Here is a 19,427-nt window from a genome sequence, read left to right as displayed (position 1 = left end):
AGCTAGAGATCAATGTGTGCGTGGGAATACGTGTATCCCCTCTACTTCTCCCGCATTCCTTCCGCGAGACTTCAAGTCAGCGGAGGACTGTACGTCACACGCCGAGTTAACTTTGTGTGATTATTTTAATTTGAAAGTGGACTGTATTTAAGGTTATGTTGGATCGGCAATGTGGTGACTCGAAATAAATGTATAGTGGTTTGCTTTTTGATAATTCGAAAATTTTTTCTTAGAGTGCTTTATTTTCTGCGTGAGCATCGCTCTTTATACGATTCTAAGAGGGCGGTTACTAATGTACAAAAAAACGCTGATTGGTGACAAATTTGTAAGGCGGGAACAGTCAGCCCCTACGAGAGGGGGTGGTGGTGTGGGTGTTACCAAAATTTTCGGTTTTGGGATGTGACGATGGTCGCGCGGAAGTGCTATTGTATCCTAATTGCTGAAAAAAATGTTCGTAAACGAGCTCGACGCGCAACTGCTTGACATCTGGTACGGAGGTATGGAAAGAACAAATTTTGGTATATGATGGTTGTAAAAGGCTATTTCAGAGTTTGGGATCGTTTGTTGTTTGGTGGTTATAACGGAGGGCTCGCAACGCGACATGCTGGCCCCCTTGAACGGTCATGTTCAAAAGACCTAAAAGTCTAGAAACAGCGAACAATTGCACTGCAGGCAAAACTGAATACTTAATACTATAACATTATGAGGTATTGATAATTCTATAAAAATTACGTATAGTGGGTTTGATCTACAATTGTTCTGAATCTAAACTAATCCTTATGACTAAGTTATACTGTTATGTATTGTGCATTTGTTATATACAATCTATTGGTAGTGGCGCAAGTCTTTTCACACTTCGTTTATACACTCCTAACGGTGTTCTTATTGTCACTACACGAGTTATGTGGTCGTCTCCTGGATGCACCTCCAAGACTCTACCTAATCTCCACTGCAACGGTGGTAGATTGTCCTCTTTCACCAGGACTAGCATCCCTTCCTTGATATTTTTATTGTTGCCAGTATGCCATTTACATCGGGTATGGAGCTCGTGCAAATTCTCTCGATGCCATCTACTCCAGAAATGTTGCTTAATCCTTTGAGCGTGCTGCCACAATGACAGCCTATTCGTGAGTACATTTGTCCACTCATATTCCGGTAGGGTTTGTAACGAATCACCAATTAGGAAGTGCGCGGGTGTTAGAGCTAGGTAGTCGTTAGGATCAGAGGATATGGGTGTTAATGGTCGGGAATTCAGGATTGCCTCGATCTCGATTATTATGCTATTCATTTGTTCATATGTGAACAGTGCATCGCCTATAGTAGCTTTTAAATGTTTTTTAAAGGCCTTCACTGCGGCTTCCCACAGACCCCCGAAATGGGGCGAACGGGGTGGAGAGAATGACCAGTTGACACCTTCATTGCTCAAGTATTGTTTTACTTTTCCTTTATGGTCGTTTGAGTTTAAGAATGCAGTTATTTCAATAATTTCGTTGTTCGCGCTTATGAAATTGCTCCCGTTGTCGGAGTATAAGGTTCGGGATTTTCCTCTTCTCGCGAAAAATTGTTTTATTGCGGTTATATATGCTTCTATGGTTAAATCAGTCACTAATTCTAGATGAGCAGCCTTTGTGGCAAAGCATAGAAATACTACTACGTAACCCTTAATTTTCTTCACATTTCTATGTTGTCGCTCCTTTAAAAAGAATGGTCCGCAATAATCGACCCCGGTGTTTTCGAATGGCCGTGTTTGTGTCACACGGTCCTTCTGTAGATTTCTCATAACATACTGTGATAGCTTGGGAGTGGCTTTAAAGCAATTTACGCAGGTATGAATTATTTTACGTGTGAGATTTTTGCCATCTATTGGCCAATGTCGTTGTCTAACTGCGTTTAGAGTTGCTTGTATGCCCGCGTGCCAATGTTTTAAATCTTCGTGCTTAACTATTAATTTTGTAATGTGATTGTTGCGTGGTAATAAAATCGGGTGTTTGTGTGAATGATTTATGGACGCGTGTTTTAACCGGCCGCCGACTCGAATTAAACCCTTCTCGTCAATGAATGGTGTCAAGTTGAGTAATTTGCTTGTCTTATTTAGTTCCCTACTTTCCTTCAAATCTCTTAATTTTTGGGTAAATTCTTGTGCTTGTGTTAATTTTATTATATGTATATGTGCATTAGAAATCTCGAAATTTGTTAATTCGCCCGCAACTTTGTTTTTATTCTTGCAATTATTATAGAAACGTAATATGTATGCTAGTACCCTGTTGAGTTTATTTATTGCTGAAAATCTATTAACGAAATCCGTTGTATCAATTCTTGGTACTAAAATCTTGAAGCTACGAGTTTCTGGTAATTCTATAGGAGGTATTGTAATAAATGGCCAGGTTCGTTCGGCCTGTGAAAGCCACTGCGGCCTCTTTAACCACCTTAGGTTATTAAGAAAATGTAGGGGTGTCTATCCTCTGGATATGAAATCTGCCGGATTTTCGACATTAGAAATATGACGCTAATTTTCAATATCTGTTTGCTCTTGGATTTCGTTTATCCTATTGGCAACAAATATTTTTAACAGATGCGGTGGAGTTCTAATCCAATTTAATGCTATCGTTGAGTCCGACCATAACACGATCCCTTTAATTCCGAGGTGGGTCATTGCATTAAGTGTTTCTTTGATTAAGCGAGGCAATGATATTGTTTTACCGGGGCAACCTTTGATTTCGCGCACAACAAACTAACTTTGCATTCTCCTTGATGATTAGTTGACTTCAAGTAAACACACGCGCCATAAGCCGCTTCACCAGCGTCACAGGATCCATGCATCTGTATTTCTACTGGGTTGTCAATGATAGTTTTCCGCGGCGTCGAGCCACATGGTATGGATAGATTGGGGCACGGATTCATCCTAGCCTAGGTCAGCCTTCCACAATAGTTGCATGATAATTTTTGCGCGGACGATAACCGGTCCTAATAGCCCTAACGGGTCGAATAATTGGGCGATCTGTAGTAGTATTGTCCGTTTCGTAGGTCGAGGATTGCCGTCGGTCAGTTTTATATTGTATCGTATTTCGTCTGTCCTTGGTTTCCAATATATACCTAGTGCCTTCTTAGTTTCGTCTGTGTCTAAGGATAGAGTGCACTCTTGATTGATTAGTGTTCAATCTTCGATCGGACTCTTCTCGTTTGACGCCCGCTCTCTTAAATTAAATCCGCCTATTCTTGCTAACGCTATGGTTTCTTCGCGAATTGATAATGCTTGTTCACGTGTAGGTACTCCGGTGAGCAAATCATCTACATAAAAATCTGATTTGAATATCGCTGCCATCATGGGGAAATTATCTTGCTCATCAACTGCTAACTGTTGTAAACAACACACAGATAAAAATGGAGCTGACGTGGTTCTGTATGTTACTGTGTTTAATTCGTATATTTTGATTGTTTGTTCCCTCGAATTGCGCCACAAAATTCTTTGATATTTCCTGTCGTCCGCATGTATTCTAACCTGACGGAACATTTTTTCGATGTCTGCTGTTAAAACATATGCATGCGATCGAAATCTGAGTAAAATTTTGTATAGGGTATCTTGTAGGATGGGCCTATTTACTAATGCGTCATTTAGTGTTATACCTGTCGATGTTTTCGCTGAGGCGTCGAATACTACGCGTACCTTAGTGATCTCGCTAGACTCTTTTATTACCGCGTGGTGCGGCAGGTAGAAATCCTCAGCGGAATTGTCTGCGTTGACCTGTGTCATATGTCCTAATTGTTCGTATTCCCTTAGAAACTCCCGATATGCTGTTAATAACTCTTGATCTGAATGTAATTTACGTTCTAAGGCGTAGAATCTTTTCAATGCTGTATCGCGTAAACTCCTTAACAGTTGTTTGCGTTCGTTAAAGGGTAATCTTACGCAATACCGCCCATCATTTTCTCGGACGGTGCCCTGTTCAAATAAATTTTCCGCGGCCCTTTCTTCTTCTGATAAATATACCTTATCTGCGAATTCTTCTACTTCCCAGAATTTGTTTAGTGTTTTGTCTAACAATGATGTTACATGAAATGAATTTACTACTGTGGTCTTGTAAGATGGTTGTAGATCTGATTCGCTGGTAACTATCCAACCTAGTCTGGTTTTTTGTAAGATGATCTTACTATTGTTTAATTTGATCTGTCCACTACTTAGTAAGTTAAAAAACACCGTGTTGCCTAATAACGCGTCTATTTTCCCGGGTTTATGGAACGTGGGATCTGCTAACGCGACATTTTGTAGAATTTGGATTGCTGTTCGGTTGATTTGACGAGACGGTAGTAATCTTGTGATCGATGGTACAGTAATAAATGAAAGGGGGGTAGAAAATGTACTGTTTTGCTCCTTGACTATTGTTTTTACCATGTGTTGTGCCCTGGTCGCCTGTTGACCTATACCTGAGAAGGTTAGATTGATGCTGTGTTTGCGTAATTGTAATTTGTCGGCTAACTCGGTGGTTATGAAATGGGTTTGCAATCCACCGTCTAATAACACGCGACAATCATGCTCCCTATTGAATTTGTCCAATATTTTGACCTGTGCTGTCCCGAGCAATGTTTCGAAATTACATGTAATTGTTAATGCAGTTGTATTGATTCCCGAGCTTGTTGCATTGACTCCAGAGCTTGTTGCCTGACTTCCTATTTGAGCATTATGAAGGTTTATGTTAGTCCGCGCTTCGTCGATAAAATGCAGTAAGATGTTATGTTTCAGATTACATTTTTTGCATCCGCTAGCTTGGCATGTGCTGACTAAATGATTGATTCGAAAGCAATTAATACATAATCTATTACGTTTCATTACTTCGAATCGATTCCGAATTGATGCTTACAGAAAATGCTTACAATAATAAATTTCATGATTATCCCTACATATAACGCATTTGTTGGTATTCGTCGTCGCGACGTGAGTGTACTCTCTTGTATTTGGTTTATTTCTTATCGGACGATCTTGGTATGAAACCTGCCTAATCGCGTTTGAAGTTTCCGTTTCAATTTCATCGCCCCGCGCTTGATTATTTACGAAATTGATTAATTGTTCGAACGTCGGCATCTCGTCGTTCTCTAAAGTGCGTTCCCATCCGCGACGCGTATTCTTGTCTAATTTTTTACCTACTAGATAAACTAATATTGCGTCCCATTGTACTATGGGCTGACCTAGGGTGCCGAGTGTGTTCACATGCATTTGAGCCTCTTCCGCCAGTGATCTGAGACTCGAGGAGGCATCGCGGGTTACTTCGGGCAATTCGAATAAAGTTTTTAAATGGGTTTGCAGTATTTGCCGTGGTCTGTCACATCGCTTTTGTAACAAATCCCAAGCCACACGGTAGTTAGTTTCGGAAGTGTTTAAAGTGGAAATTACTGACGCGATTTCTCCGCGGAGTGCGTTTTTTAGCAAATAAAATTTCTGTACGGCCGGTAAATTTTCATTATTATGGACCAGTGTTCGAAAAGTATCGTGGAAGCTATGTTACTCAATAGGGTTGCCGTCGTACGATTTGATTTCTATTTTAGGTAAAAGACTGCTCTCTTGTCTTACTGTTACGGTGTTCGGCGAGTCCGTAAATCTACCTGTATTTGTTATTGGGTTAGGGGTTTGCAATTTCTCGATACGACGGTTTATTATACTCGTGATTTTAAAATAGTTCTTTTCAAACTGCTTTTGTTCCGACTCGTGGTCAGAAATTTCGTCTTCCGATTCTATTGCTGTTTGTACGGTTTCGAAGTTTTTGCCTAATTCTATTACTTTCTCTTTTCGAATTTGTAATTCGTGGATATCGAACTGATCGTCCTCATCCAGATATGTCTCGATTCGTGTGAACTGCCCCTTAATGGTAGCTCATTGCCTCCTAAGGCTTTTCATCTGTGCTGACTCAGATACGTATGCCATTGTAATAATTACTGAATGAAATCGAAATCGAAACTAATTGCAATAGGGAAAATGTGTGAAAGGAATGATGATTCTTAAACTCACCCTATCGACGTCTGAACTTTGAAATGTTGCTCGCGGCTGCAATGCCTCGATGATGCTGCGATGCCTCGTTGATGCTGCGTGGCCTCGCTGTTGCTGCGATGCCTTGGATTGCTGAGATTGATGCAACGTAGTGTCCTACGGTGTGCTGTTAATGTGCCCTCTTCAATGCAAGGCTAAAATCGTATGTGTCAACGTCGGAGCTTCTGTTGCATTACCGACAATTGTCAATGATGTCCAAGGAATACCATCTTCTCAATTGAATTACTCCTTGGTAATCACCACACTGCACTACAATGCACTACAATTCTGTGTTTGCCGTGAATATCCGGCTCGAAGGACCAAATGTCGTGTACGTGTTTTCCACCGACGATGTTCGGAAGGTTAAACAAGTACGTCACACGCCGAGTTAACTTTGTGTGATTATTTTAATTTGAAAGTGGACTGTATTTAAGGTTCTGTTGGATAGGCAATGTGGGGACTCGAAATAAATGTATAGTGGTTTGTTTTTTGATGATTCGAAAATTTCTTGTTAGAGTGCTTTATTTTCTGCGTTCTGTGTCGGTGGTCGCGCGGAAGTGCTATTGTATCCTAATAGCTGGAAAAAACGTTCGTAAACGGGCTCGACGCGCAACTGCTTGACATCTGGTACGGAGGTATGGAAAGAACAAATTTTGATGTATGATGGTTGTAAAAGGCTATTTCAGAGTTTGGGATCGTTTGTTGTTTGGCGGTCATAACGGAGGGTTCGCAACGCGACAATATGTAAATTGCAGGATAAAATAGGATTTCTGTTTTGGTGTAATCGAAAATTTTTTTATGCTATTAATTTAAAAGATACGATGGTGAAGTTTGGTTTTTTAAATGGAACTATATATTTTTTTTTAGATCGTGCGATAGTGTTTTTAAAGGCGAATTCATTAACCTGCATTTTATTTACCCGATTTTTATTAGTTTTCAAGATATAACGCTTGGAAGTTTACTGATTTTCGGCGGATACGTCTCGGCTTGAGTGGCAAGTCATAAAAGCGGGACTATTGTTGCGCTGTTTGACTCTGCCTGCTGAAACCGATAGCAAGGGTCTAGCTCGGAACGGCAGGCCCGAAAAGTAAGAAACATTGAAAGTATTGTCCATCATGGTCCAAGTTTGCTGCATTGTGAGGATGGTATCGTTAATAATTTGGATGGTTAATACTTTCCATATTTCTTACTCTTCGTACCTGCCGTTCCGAGCATAGACCCTTGCTATCGGTTACAACAGGCAGAGTCAAACAGCACAACAATAATTAATCATAATTAAAACTGTTTTCAGTTGTAATAGGAAAATAATATTAGAAAGTAAGCATAATTAATTAAGAAATTAGTATAAATAATAATAATTGAAAAGTATAAGAATAATGATATTTGATCGAACATGGACTTTTTTGAAATATTATTTTAAGTAATATGCTATCTTATATCTCTGTAATTTCATTTTTAAAACACTATTTCGTTATTTTATTTAAAAAAAATAATGAATAATTTTATAAATAGTAGATTTGTTTCAAGATTTTTCAATAAAAGATGTCACAAATTTATATGTCATTATAATAAATAAAAATATATTATGATTCAATGGAAAAAGGTAATTATTATAACAAAGACACTTTATTGATAGTTTGTACATCCAATACATGTACTAATATCTTGAAATATACAGGTATTTAAAGATTGCATAATGCCGAGCAATTATCCTAGGCCGCAATTTCCGTTAATCCTGTTTGCGTACGTGACATTCCTGAGATTCTCTGTAGGTGAGTTCGTACAGCGAGTAGTGATACAAAAACGCGGCTGTTGTAGTCTCAGTCACGATATAGCGAGGTCGTAGACTAAACTCTTGAGGGTTGGGACTAACTACTGCTGCGACACTTAGGGCCGTACATGACATCTTGCTTGAGGGTGCCTTTCTGAATGTTTTTCTGTGTCCATAATTGTACTACCTTTTTTCATTTTCTATATGCATATATTATAAACAGGTAAATTAAGATATTAAAGATTTGAGTAAGACCTTTACCTGTTACAATTCCTCTAAAAATGGCTTTCTAAAAATGACGACACTAGATAAAGCATTTTTTCCTACGATCCTGACTATGGTCTAAGGCCCTTAGCTGCTCGTATTTCTGTCAATTCACTTGTTCCGGGAGCTGAAACGTGTAAACTTTGACAATTACTCGAGTTTACGACCTTGCTATATCGTGGCCCGGACTATACGCGGCCGCGTCTTCGGCTGTCGATCGGCGCAGTCCTACGTAGACTTTTGACTAGAGCGTATCGGCTCCCGATCTTGCTCGAACAGAAAGATTTGCGAAAGGAAAGTTCCGATTGTCCGAGAACTTCTCTGCCTGTATTTGCCCGGTGTAACGAGCAGTAGCTCAGTCTGGTGCAGATTTCCTGATAGATCTCACACAGCTGAGAATTCATTAAAACTCGAGGATAGTGGATTTTTCCCTTGATAAACAGATCGCTTTGAGATTCGGGCAAGTGTACCCTGGAATTTCGTACGGGATTTCCCAATCGAGGTTCCACGAAATCAGTATTGTGGTAGGAGTAATCGAGAAAATACACCGATAGATTGGGGAGAGATGGGGGATCCCTGGGGGATCAGCCGAGAGATACACCAGTGGGGTATTCGATCCTCCATGCAGCATTGAGTGGTCGTCGCAATCGTTTATACGATTGAGACACAAGGAAGTTGACGGATACCGTCTTGATTTCCTTGTAATTGCCGCTCGACTGTGAAGACACCTAAGGGAGGCACCTACATGGTATACCTCCAGGTGGGTTCACTGTAGTCGGGTCGGCGTCCTTTTAGGACGCCTGACTTTTCGGCTTTCGATTCTTTACTCTTACAGACCCCGTAGGTGTAACGTTTAGAGGAGCACTTGTGCGGAGGAGTAAAGGATTCGCGGGTCAGGCCCCCACGTGGTTCAAATACTGTTAAGTGCAATGAATAGATGTGTAATGTGCAGTGAACAATATTCTGTTGGGCTTTGTAGTGCAACCTCCGACCAACAGACTGTCTGTTGGAATGTCCTGAAATAGTCGCAGACCGTCGGTTGGTCTGTTGCATTGCACTGCGTTTTGACGCATAGACTCAGTGGCCAGACTCACGGGAAACGTGTATTTGGAGCCTTACAACCTCCACTTTCCGCTCCGTCCACTGGGCAATCGACTGCAATAAGCGTAGGTATTATCAACCGTCCGCGGCAAGGCGACAGATGAAAATTATAATGTTTTAATTTTTTGTTCTAATTTCCTATTTCCATTTATATTTTTATAACAATCTTGTTGGTTTTCTTTGTTTTGTTTTAATTTACATATTTTGTAATAAACGGTCGACCGTAAGGCCGTCGAAAAGAAAACCATTTAACTTGTAATCGCTTTCCTTGTAAACTGTGATTCCTCTATTCGGACATCGTCGTTAAAAGTATCAGTTTTTTAACAATAGGTGTCTAGGAGAATAATTTTTTCCCCCCAAAAAAATTTTTAGCATATTTTTTGGCTAAAATAAGATGAAAATGTTATATTCTTCGTTTAAATTACTCGTAAATGTGATTGACGATTAGCGCTATATTTACTTTAATCGTGAGTCGTGATCGATTAAACAGTATTCATTTGTCAGTCGTCAATCGTCCGTGATAACTAACAATTACCCCATTTACTTCTGACAATAAAATTTTCAATTGCATTCGTTAAGGGGTAAGACCATTGTAAAAACATGAAATAAAGCGTTTTTTTGCGATGTTTTTTTTTGGATGAATGGAAAAGTAAGAGGATAATAATATTCAAGAATGTTATTAACCATATCGTTAAGTGTTACAAAAAAACATATTTATTCAGAAATAGTGCAAAATGACGACGTTCGCGAGGCGTGTTTTGAATTTGAGGCGCTCTACGATATGCAGTGTAACTGACGCAAATTTGTATCTGGAAAAAAACAAAAAATTTTCTCTTAATTTATATGAGTATAGCTAAAGAAACACGTAGGGGATCTTCGATAAGTTAATTTTAACATTATTTATTGATAAATAATTGCCCCATTTTTTGTACAAAATTGAATTTTCTACTTCACTTGCTTGTCAATCATACAAAAATTAATGTTTCAAAAATCCTCTACGTATTTCTCTAGCTATACTCATGTAGATTAAGAGAAAATTTTTTGTTTTTCTTCCAGGTACAAATTTCTATCAGTTAAACTGCGTGCCACAGAGCGCTTCAAATTCAAATCGCGCCTCGCGAGAATGGCTTCAGCGAAGTCATTTTGTACTATTTTTTTTTTTTTTTTTTTTTTTAACATTTAACGACATGGTTAATAACATTCTTGAGTGTTATTATCCTCTTATTTTTCCATCCATCCAGAAACAAAAATCGCAAAAGAACGCTTTATTTCAGGTTTTTACAGTGGTCTTACCCCTTAATCGGTTGATAATTCCAATTAAATTAATCTATTGATGCTCAATTCTGCCTGTTGGTCTCTATGCCGTTTCAATTGATATCTTCACTTTTACTTTGTTTCTTAATTGTCAGTAAGTGTATATGCCGTAACTAGTTTATCTCTTAGTATCGATGTCTAATTAACATCAAAAAATTACACTGTTCAACACGAATTTTGTTTTGCCATATCCACTAAGTGATTCTTGTAGAGTTCCGTTTTCCAAACACGAATCTGGAAACGGAATTATTGTACCACCCTCACTTGTCGAAAAATACCAGTTTTTATAAAAGCGCCCAATTTTAGGTAAAAACGAGGTATTCCGCGAAAAATAAAAACATCAGAAAGTTCCATTTAGTCTTAAAAGATAGAGAAGTGATTCCTGAATATGCTAACATCGATAGTTATAATATTTTGTGCATTTGAACTGTTGTAAATGATTGCCAAAGTTCAAAAAAGTATCGAGGTACGTAGTGTCTATTGAATATATTTGTTTATTTACAAAAAGTTCCTTACCTGATACAAAAACTATACATAGGATCTGATTCTGCAGACAGTTCCGAAGAAGAAACTGTCCAACAGAACTGTAGAAGCCGTTTACAATTGTCACAGGCCGAGAAAATATTCATCGGTAATGCGTGTACGGCGTTTTACGACCCATAGCTATCGTTTGCCTATCTTGGCTCGGCAAGTACCGTAGCTACATATACAGGGTGGTCGGCCCTTCCTGGGAAAAATTTACACGAGCAATCTTAGAGATCAAAATAAGACAAAAATTAAGAATACCAATTAATTGATGGAGGCTTCGTTACAAAGTTATTAACGTTTAAAGTTCCGCCTGTAGAATGGCAATCTGAGTACAGCTGCGTTCGCGCGAAAGGTTGCGGCAGGCCAGTGCTAGTGGTTCTCAGGCAGCATGAAAAATTCTACTTACCGACGTTATCGACAGCCTTAGATTTTTGTCCACTTATGGGAACGCGAACACCTTACGTTGAATAAGATTTAACGTGTCTTATGAAAATCCAGAAGGGCATATCAAAACGCGCCTGATGAAATTTTCACAGAGAAAGAGTGAGTGCCACTTCCAATACACAATGTTGTGCACGAAAATCACCCACACGCGATCATAGACGCACCACGATCGTCCACGGTGTCCGCAAATGTCCACAAATAATCCTTTCAGGCACTAACCACTATGCAATTAAATAAATTTGCATCGCGATTATGTTATTCGTGAGTGTCTATGTGTACGTGTACTACGATTGTTCCAAGTTACTTACGAATAGAACTGTTATTAATTTTTCAAATACACTTCAATTTAAAAATGTAAAAAAGAATCGTAGGAGAAATTAAATTTTCGCGTCGATTTGCGTTTACGCCGAACAATGTAGCGATACTAGCAGCTGACTGTGCCATTGATCGACGAGGTTCAGAGAAACAAATGCCGAACTGGACCCCGATTCTTACGTCACTCGTCTCGTTTATCACACACACACACACACACACACACACACACATGCTCGCGCATGCACTCTAAAAACGTCGTAAAAAAGAATCAGTCAAGACAGATCTCGCGACACATTTTAGACATATTTCATTCAGTTATGTATTAAGTAGCAGGTAAGAAATACAGTGATATAATCAACTAGCGAATACTTATTAAATTTCTTTTTACATTTTTAAATTGAAGTGTATTTGAAAAATTAATAACAGTTCTATTCGTAAGTAACTTGGAACAATCGTAGTACACGTACACATAGACCCTCACGAATAACATAATCGCGATGCAAATTTATTTAATTGCATAGTGGTTAGTGCCTGAAAGGATTATTTGTGGACATTTGCGGACACCGTGGACGATCGTGGTGCGTCTATGATCGCGTGTGGGTAATTTTCGTGCACAACATTGTGTATTGGAAGTGGCACTTACTCTTTTTCTGTGAATATTTCGTCAGGCGCGTTTTGATATGCCCTACTAAATTTTCATAAAATAGGTTGAATCTTATTTAACTACTAGCACTTGCCTGCCACATCCTTCCGTTCAAACGCAGCTGTACGCAGATTGCCATTCTACAGGCGGAACTTTAAACGTTAATAACTTTGTAACGAAGCCTCCATCAACTAATTGGTATTCTTGATTTTCGTCTTATTTTGGCCTCTATAATCGCTCATGTAAATTTTTCCCAGGGGTGGCCGAACATTCTGTATAGCTACGGCATTGCCTAACCGAGATAGGCAAACGATAGTCACGTGGCGGTAAAACGCTGTACACGCGTTACCGATAAATATTTTCTCGACCTACGACAATTGTAAACGGCTTCTACAGTTCTGTTAAACAGTTTATTCTTCAGAAATGTCTGCAGAATCAGATCCTGTATATAGTTTTTGTGTCAGGTGAGGAAGTTTTCGTAAATAAACAAAAATATTGAATAGGCAAGGGTAAGGTGAGAAGGTTTTCGCGTCACCTTATTCTCACTAGAGAGGCCCGCTCTGATGTTACATTACATAGTAGTAGGGTCTCCATAACCACAGGAGATACATTTTTGTTCTATTCATAGTTAGTATTCTGAGCATATGGTTATGCCAATGTCCTTCAGTCTTGTCCTATCTTACTCTGTCACTATACGTCCTTCCTCATGCAATGGAATTGTAGTTGTGCGCGACTCAGCCAATAATTCCTGAGAGCAGGCATCGTTATTACGCTACGGTCAATCGGCGTGCCTAGCCATCAAGTCTCTCTATGGCACCTCGACAGCTTTTTAAACTTTGGTGATCATTTACAATAGTTCAACAGCACAAAATATTATAATTATCGATGTTAGCATATTCAGAAATCTCTTCTCTATCTTTTAAGACTAAATGGAACTTTCTGATGTTTTTATTTTTCGCGTAATACCTCGTTTTTACCTAAAATTGGGCGCTTTTATAAAAATTCGTATTTTTTTAAAAGTGAGGGTGATACAGCAATTCCATTTCCAGATTCATATTTGGGGAATGGAGCTTTACAAAAGTCACATAATGGATATTGCAAAACAGAAAAAAAATTTAATTTGTAGAACAGTGTTATTTGAATTTCACCAATTTTATTGTTAGTGCAACGTTTTATTACTTTTTGTACATTGACATTATTATATTTTTAGGCGTTAGAGAGGAATATGTCCTTGAGTGGACAATACTTGGAGGAGTTAAGTCGTCGCTACAAAAAACAAGTCGAAGATATGCAAAGATCACTCGAGCGAGCAGTCTTAGCGATGAGCGAGGACACACGAAGGAGAGAGGAACGCGAATCAAAGAAAGCTGAAGAAATTGTTATGTTGCGAAAAGAAATAGACAGTCTGACAAAATCAGTAAAAAATCTTCTATACGATCGAGACAGTTGGCTTGGAAAATTATCGATGATGGGTCAGCATATTTTATTAGTATGTTTTGAAGTCCTTTTAATATTCTTGATTGTATTATATTGCCAAAGAATTAAAAGTTCCAAGGGAAAAGAAAAACAGTTAACAAAAGAGTCGATTCGTCGCAAAAGTGCAGAAACCTTTAGTTCGCATATGAAAAAGCCGAAAAAGCGACGACCAAGCGAGATAGCTTCCAATATTACCGACACGTACCATGAAATAATAGCTAATGATAAATCTCAAGAAACTAAGAAGGCAAAAAAGAAAAAACGTAAGAAGGAAATCATTCTCAGTACTGATAATGCAAATGTAAATAATGACGAAAAAAGGAATTCAGTTGTACATTGCAAACTTGCAGGAAATAGAGTTACAGGTAATATAGAAGTAACATCGAGGAGCGTCTCATCGACTGAAGTATCACAAGCAAGTGATTCTCGCGCACAGATTTGCAGAAGACCAAGATCTGCCCCAGAAAATACAGTCGATTGGCTTTACGATTATGTTCATGAAAAAAAATATAGTGTCCCATTATCATTATTATGCGGTGAGAGTTTTAATTCCGAGTCTATAAAACACACTAAGTTTAGTAGGTCGTGCATTGAAAATTTGAACGAATCGAATTCATCGTCAATAAACATGTTACCTAAAAGTGATATTTCAAGTGAAGAGATTGCTTCCGAATTGTCGACAGATAATTTTAATTCCAATAATAGTAACGTTATCCTAGAGGATATAAAATTAAACTCGTCGCCTTTCTTCATGAAAACTGCTATGTGTGTAAGAAAAAAAAGGAAACCTCATTTTAATTATGCAAATACAGAACGGAGTCAGAATTCAGGCGATTCCGACGATAAGTCAGAAGGAATAAATTCTACTGCTTCAAAATCATTTCTAGAAAAAATTCATACTAATGATGATACAACTACCGATGTTCTGTTATTAAACCAAAGTGATGAATCAAGAAGCAGTAGTGTCATATCGATGTCAAAAAAAAATGACAGAAAAAGTACTGGTTTTAAGAAGATGGTGAGAAAATTTTTTTGATTGAAATAGGCTGATTAAAATAATTTAAAATTGATAGACTTCGTAATGTTTTTATTTAAGCGTAGATTCGAATGCTACGCTCGTATGATATTATTAAATAAAGTAAATAGTGTGGAAGGATTAAGTTATACTGCGGTTATGCTTGTATGAAATTTTATATCTGTGAATGTAAGTGTACCTATTAGGTAAGTTATTCTTATGTAGAGCTGCTTAAAAAATATGACTTTAGCATGGTGAGGTAGTAGTATTATCTTGAATTTCGACTTACGCGTGTAAAAAGACGTACGACTTTGGTACGGCTTTGTTTTGTCATTATTTTCAGAACTGTCGTTGATCTTGCTCTTCACACGATTATACCAGCAATCAATCGAACAAGGAGCAAAAAACCAATTATCTAACAGACAAAATGAAGAACAAATATGAAATATGGAATTCTTGATACTTAAATCTATACGGATCTTCAACCAGTATTTCTGTATATGAACTGATGTGCAGTGGTCTCTTAATTAACCCCTGTTTTAAAGGAACAACTGATTTATATATTATAACTGTATATTGTTTAAAAATATATTTGCATTACATTATGATAAATAACATATTAAGGTTACAAATAAGATAAAAACTTGCGCTGGATTCAGCATTGTTTTTTGTAGTTTGTTATATTTTTTAACCCTTGTACGACAGACGGTATTGGCAACGTCATTTGAAAATAAACTAGTTAAGTATTGGTTTTTCCAACTTCTGGATTTTTTTTTGTAATACAATTAATACATAAAAAAGAACTAATAATTTCTAATAAGAAAATAATATCAACACAAACATTATTGTGTTGCATATCTAAGTAGCCTGAAAACACTATTCATAAATGTAAGTAGTTGTTAGCGTCAACGCCGTTTGAAAAAACAGACGCACGTGTCATGACTAGCTTATCTAGCGGTATAGGCCGTTTTTTAAGAATCCTGTATCGTGAGGAGCCGGAATTATAAACCTGTCATCGAGGTTTAGGTTCGACAGTAGCTCAAATGGCGATACGTCACTTATTTTTTTTTTCTTTTTTTTTACGAGGAGAAATTCTCATGAGCACTCCGGGCCATGCCCGAAGGGAGGGCCAGCGGGTAGTGCCGGACACTTACCGGCTAAAACCTCACGGTGACCATCCTCAGGCGTCTGGTGGAAAACTGGGAACTCTACTGAAACATCACGGAGTTCCTCCCACCGCATTCCCACTCAACCGCAGGCGCCTAGTCACCAGCGCTCGCGGCGCCGTAACATGGGGTTAAGCCGCAGCACAGTGTTTCGCGTAAATGAGAATTCGGAACAATGATCATAACTTCTAAACTAGTCAATTTTCAACCTAAGACCTCTTACATTTTTTTAAAGAGAATACAAAGATGCATCAATTGAAACGACTTTGATTTTTTTTTTAATAAAAATTGTTTTGCTAATTTTTACTATTGCAATTTCTTGTCAAGTGATTGCTGTGTAACTTTTGTTCAAAAAGTTTTTTGATTGGTTTAAAGGAAGTGCCTGAAATATCGTAGCGATCATTTCGAATATATGGGAAGAAAATCATAACCTTGCATCTGTATAATGTTTTTTCCTTCTTTTTAATTAAAATATAAAATGGATACAAAAACAATTTCTTATCTTGTAAATAAATAAAAGAAGATTTTTGTATTAGATTAAGGAGGTAGACACGTCACGTGACCTCGACGCTTCGGCAAGTCGGTATTACAGCAGCTATTCTCTGCACAGAAATGGTAATACCAGCAGATACGCGGCTGCCTAAAGAAATGTGAGGGAGCTGCCTGCTATTGCCATATACCATTTTGAATGTGTAAAGATATGCACAGTTATTGTATATGAAACAATGCTGGTAGTGGGAATGTAAAAAACGGATTGTGTATTTTCAATTAGTTGAAATATAATAATTACAGTAACAAATTATAAGTGGGAATAAAGGACATATGAGAGGATATTGCAGAAAAATGAAATTTGTAACATTAGACTGTTTTTTATTAGGAAAACACAGGCAGAACATAAAAGTTATGCACTTGTCCTAACATAAATAAACGTCTGATACAGAAAGTAGTTATCGAACGCACATTATAATATATAAGATTATGTCAAGATTATGTTATGATAAGATGATCTATGAAATGTGTAACATGTAATACCACATCTCTTGAAATAACGTGCTGTACATCTTGCTTTCATCTGTAAAAAGAAAGAAATGTAATAAAAATTACTCTTGTGGTTTATATCACTTGAATGTAAAAAGCAATACATACATCTTTTGAAAAATGTAAAAAATGTAAAATTTTCTTGCAACAGTACTGACCCCTTTCAGTTGCAATTACAGTATTTTCTTTATAGAAACAACGCTCTCGGGGTTCAACGCTCGGCTGTAGCGTGGATGAGAAACGATTCTTGATACTTTGTTGATGCCTACTGGAGGCGGCGAGTGTAGAAAAGAATAGCGAGCATATGACAAAGAAGGACTGAGTGCTCGAGTATCGCCGAATTTGATATCGTTTCTTTAGATTCGGGTCGGCTGTAGCGAAATATAGGCGATATTTACGGTAGCGTATACGAAATCGGTGTTTCAATTCCGACCTCTACCTCTCTTGGTAGAGGTCGCAGGTTGAAATACTGATTCTGTATGGACTCCCGTAAACATCGCCCGTGTTTCGATACAGCCGACGTGGAGTGACCTGAGTGATGCATGCCTTTGATCGCTTATTGCGTTAATAAGTAGGTTCTGAATTATATATCGTATTTGGTGTCATTTTAAACAGAAAAGTGTCACGAATATGTTGATGAAGTTTGAGAAAAGGAAAAACAAAAATAAAGATAAATTTCGTTGTTGATTTAATATTATATATGTGTTAGAGTACTTAGGGACTCTAATGTGGGTCCGGATGAGGGAATAGACGGGTAGAGAAATTGTTACAAGTTTTAATTAAATTTTTTATTACAAAATATATGAAATTAATACAAATTGTAAAAACTAAACGAAAACAGAAATTAAAGAATTATGAGACGGCGGCTCGGGGTCGTCTATTCTTTCTTGTCTCCTGTTTTACTGCTGTGGAGGCTTTCTGTAACAAAAGTTTTCGGCAAATATCAATATTTTGTAGACAAGTCACGTTCACGCACTCGTCAGCTGCTTACCTCGCGCTCCAAGCGACAGTCTGGTGTGCTTGGAGGGGAGAGCTAACTGGCGATTTAGCGCAATAGCGATTGGACTGTATTACTCTGCTTTCTGGTCGATGATATTCGATTTATACGATATCACCGACGAATGCGACCGGGTAGACGAGGTTTTTCCTCCGATCTACCGGGTTAGCTTAAGCAATGCCACGGACGGGGCACCAAATGGAGGTTGTAAGGCACCAAGAGGGCTTAGTCCCACGAGCATGCTCCCCGTGCGGGTGGCGTATTCAACAACGCCGACGCAAGAGGACTTCTTGTCCTGATACGGCTACCTCGACGGAGGCTCCTCAGGAATGGCCTGTGGCCTGCCCACGCAGCTACCTCGATAGCGGCTTCTATCAATAAGGAACGCCCGGCAGCCTGCAGTGGTTACCTCGACGACGGCTTTTATGGAACAAGGCGCAACCTGCGGCCTGCCAGATTAGGACGAAGTCCTCTGCAACACCAACCACCTTACGGTCACCACACAGCGGTGGTCGACTCACAGCTGGTAGTGGGTGTAGAAGTGGAAGGAAGGCTCTTCGAATCCTTTGCTCCACCGTACACTTGTGCCCAACCTTGTCACCTCATGAGGGGATCACTGGAGCGGATTCTCCGAAGCCCGATGTACGGAGAGCACCACGAGAAAATACCAGTACCTGACTATCTACCTACCGGCTGCTCCTACGCCGTATAGCTTCAACGGGTCGTCGAAACCTCTACTTCGCCGGTCTGTGCACTCTACATATATGGCACACCAGACGGGTGATTCGAGTGGGTTCTTCGATCCCTTCGAACGGCAAACCACCATTAGACGATACCAGTATGTCGGTATCTACCTTTCAGTGACTCAAACCGTATTAATTTGGAAGAGACTCTAAGTGCTTCGCAACGAATCCCTAACGTCACAGTCGCAGCAACGAACTGTAACGTTCAATCTCTATCCTGTGTCTACGATCGCGTCACGCGCTGTGTGCACGTCGATCGCTTCAACAACAGGCAAATTGTCCTTTTTTTGGGAAAATCTCAAGTCGCTATGACGAGATTTTCCAATAAATTAATGTCCGCAAACTTGATTCGATTACGGGGAGAGAGATCGGCTCATACTCCTCGGAGCTCGTACGTATACGGGAACGAGACCGTCACAGAGTCTGGTCTCGATCGTCGACGGCTCACGAATGAACCGTGACGATCTGGAAACATCGACGGCCGCGGCTGAGCTTCGTCGCGCAGGTGCAGAACCGGGTAGCCATGCATCGCGCTGCTGGGTCCGGTCAATTACGCGCCGCGTAGCCACGGCGCAGCGCTGCCGCGTTTCGGCTGT

The 19,427-nt window shown here is 39.0% G+C and overlaps 1 protein-coding gene across 8 annotated transcripts in view; it reads left to right on the top strand.

The window, feature by feature from the left end:
- The window catches only part of LOC143345876 (SUN domain-containing ossification factor), a 177,956-nt gene extending 160,728 nt beyond the window's left edge, over window positions 1-17,228 (top strand). For 4 of the 8 annotated variants that reach the window (XM_076773433.1, XM_076773435.1, XM_076773432.1 and 1 more), the window contains 2 exons: window positions 13,607-14,890; window positions 14,974-17,228. In XM_076773433.1, coding sequence (XP_076629548.1) covers window positions 13,607-14,890; window positions 14,974-15,009 — 1,320 coding nt within the window. In that variant the 3' untranslated portion in view covers window positions 15,010-17,228. Of the gene's footprint in view, window positions 1-13,606 lie in introns of all 8 variants that reach the window. The other 4 variants (XR_013080334.1, XM_076773434.1, XM_076773431.1 and 1 more) reach the window with 4 other exon arrangements.
- The last annotated feature ends 2,199 nt before the right edge of the window (window positions 17,229-19,427 follow it).

This window comes from Colletes latitarsis, chromosome 9, assembly GCF_051014445.1.
Source record: "Colletes latitarsis isolate SP2378_abdomen chromosome 9, iyColLati1, whole genome shotgun sequence".
In the NCBI taxonomy this organism is placed as follows: Eukaryota; Metazoa; Arthropoda; class Insecta; order Hymenoptera; family Colletidae; genus Colletes; species Colletes latitarsis.
This window is presented reverse-complemented; position numbering and strand designations above follow the sequence as displayed.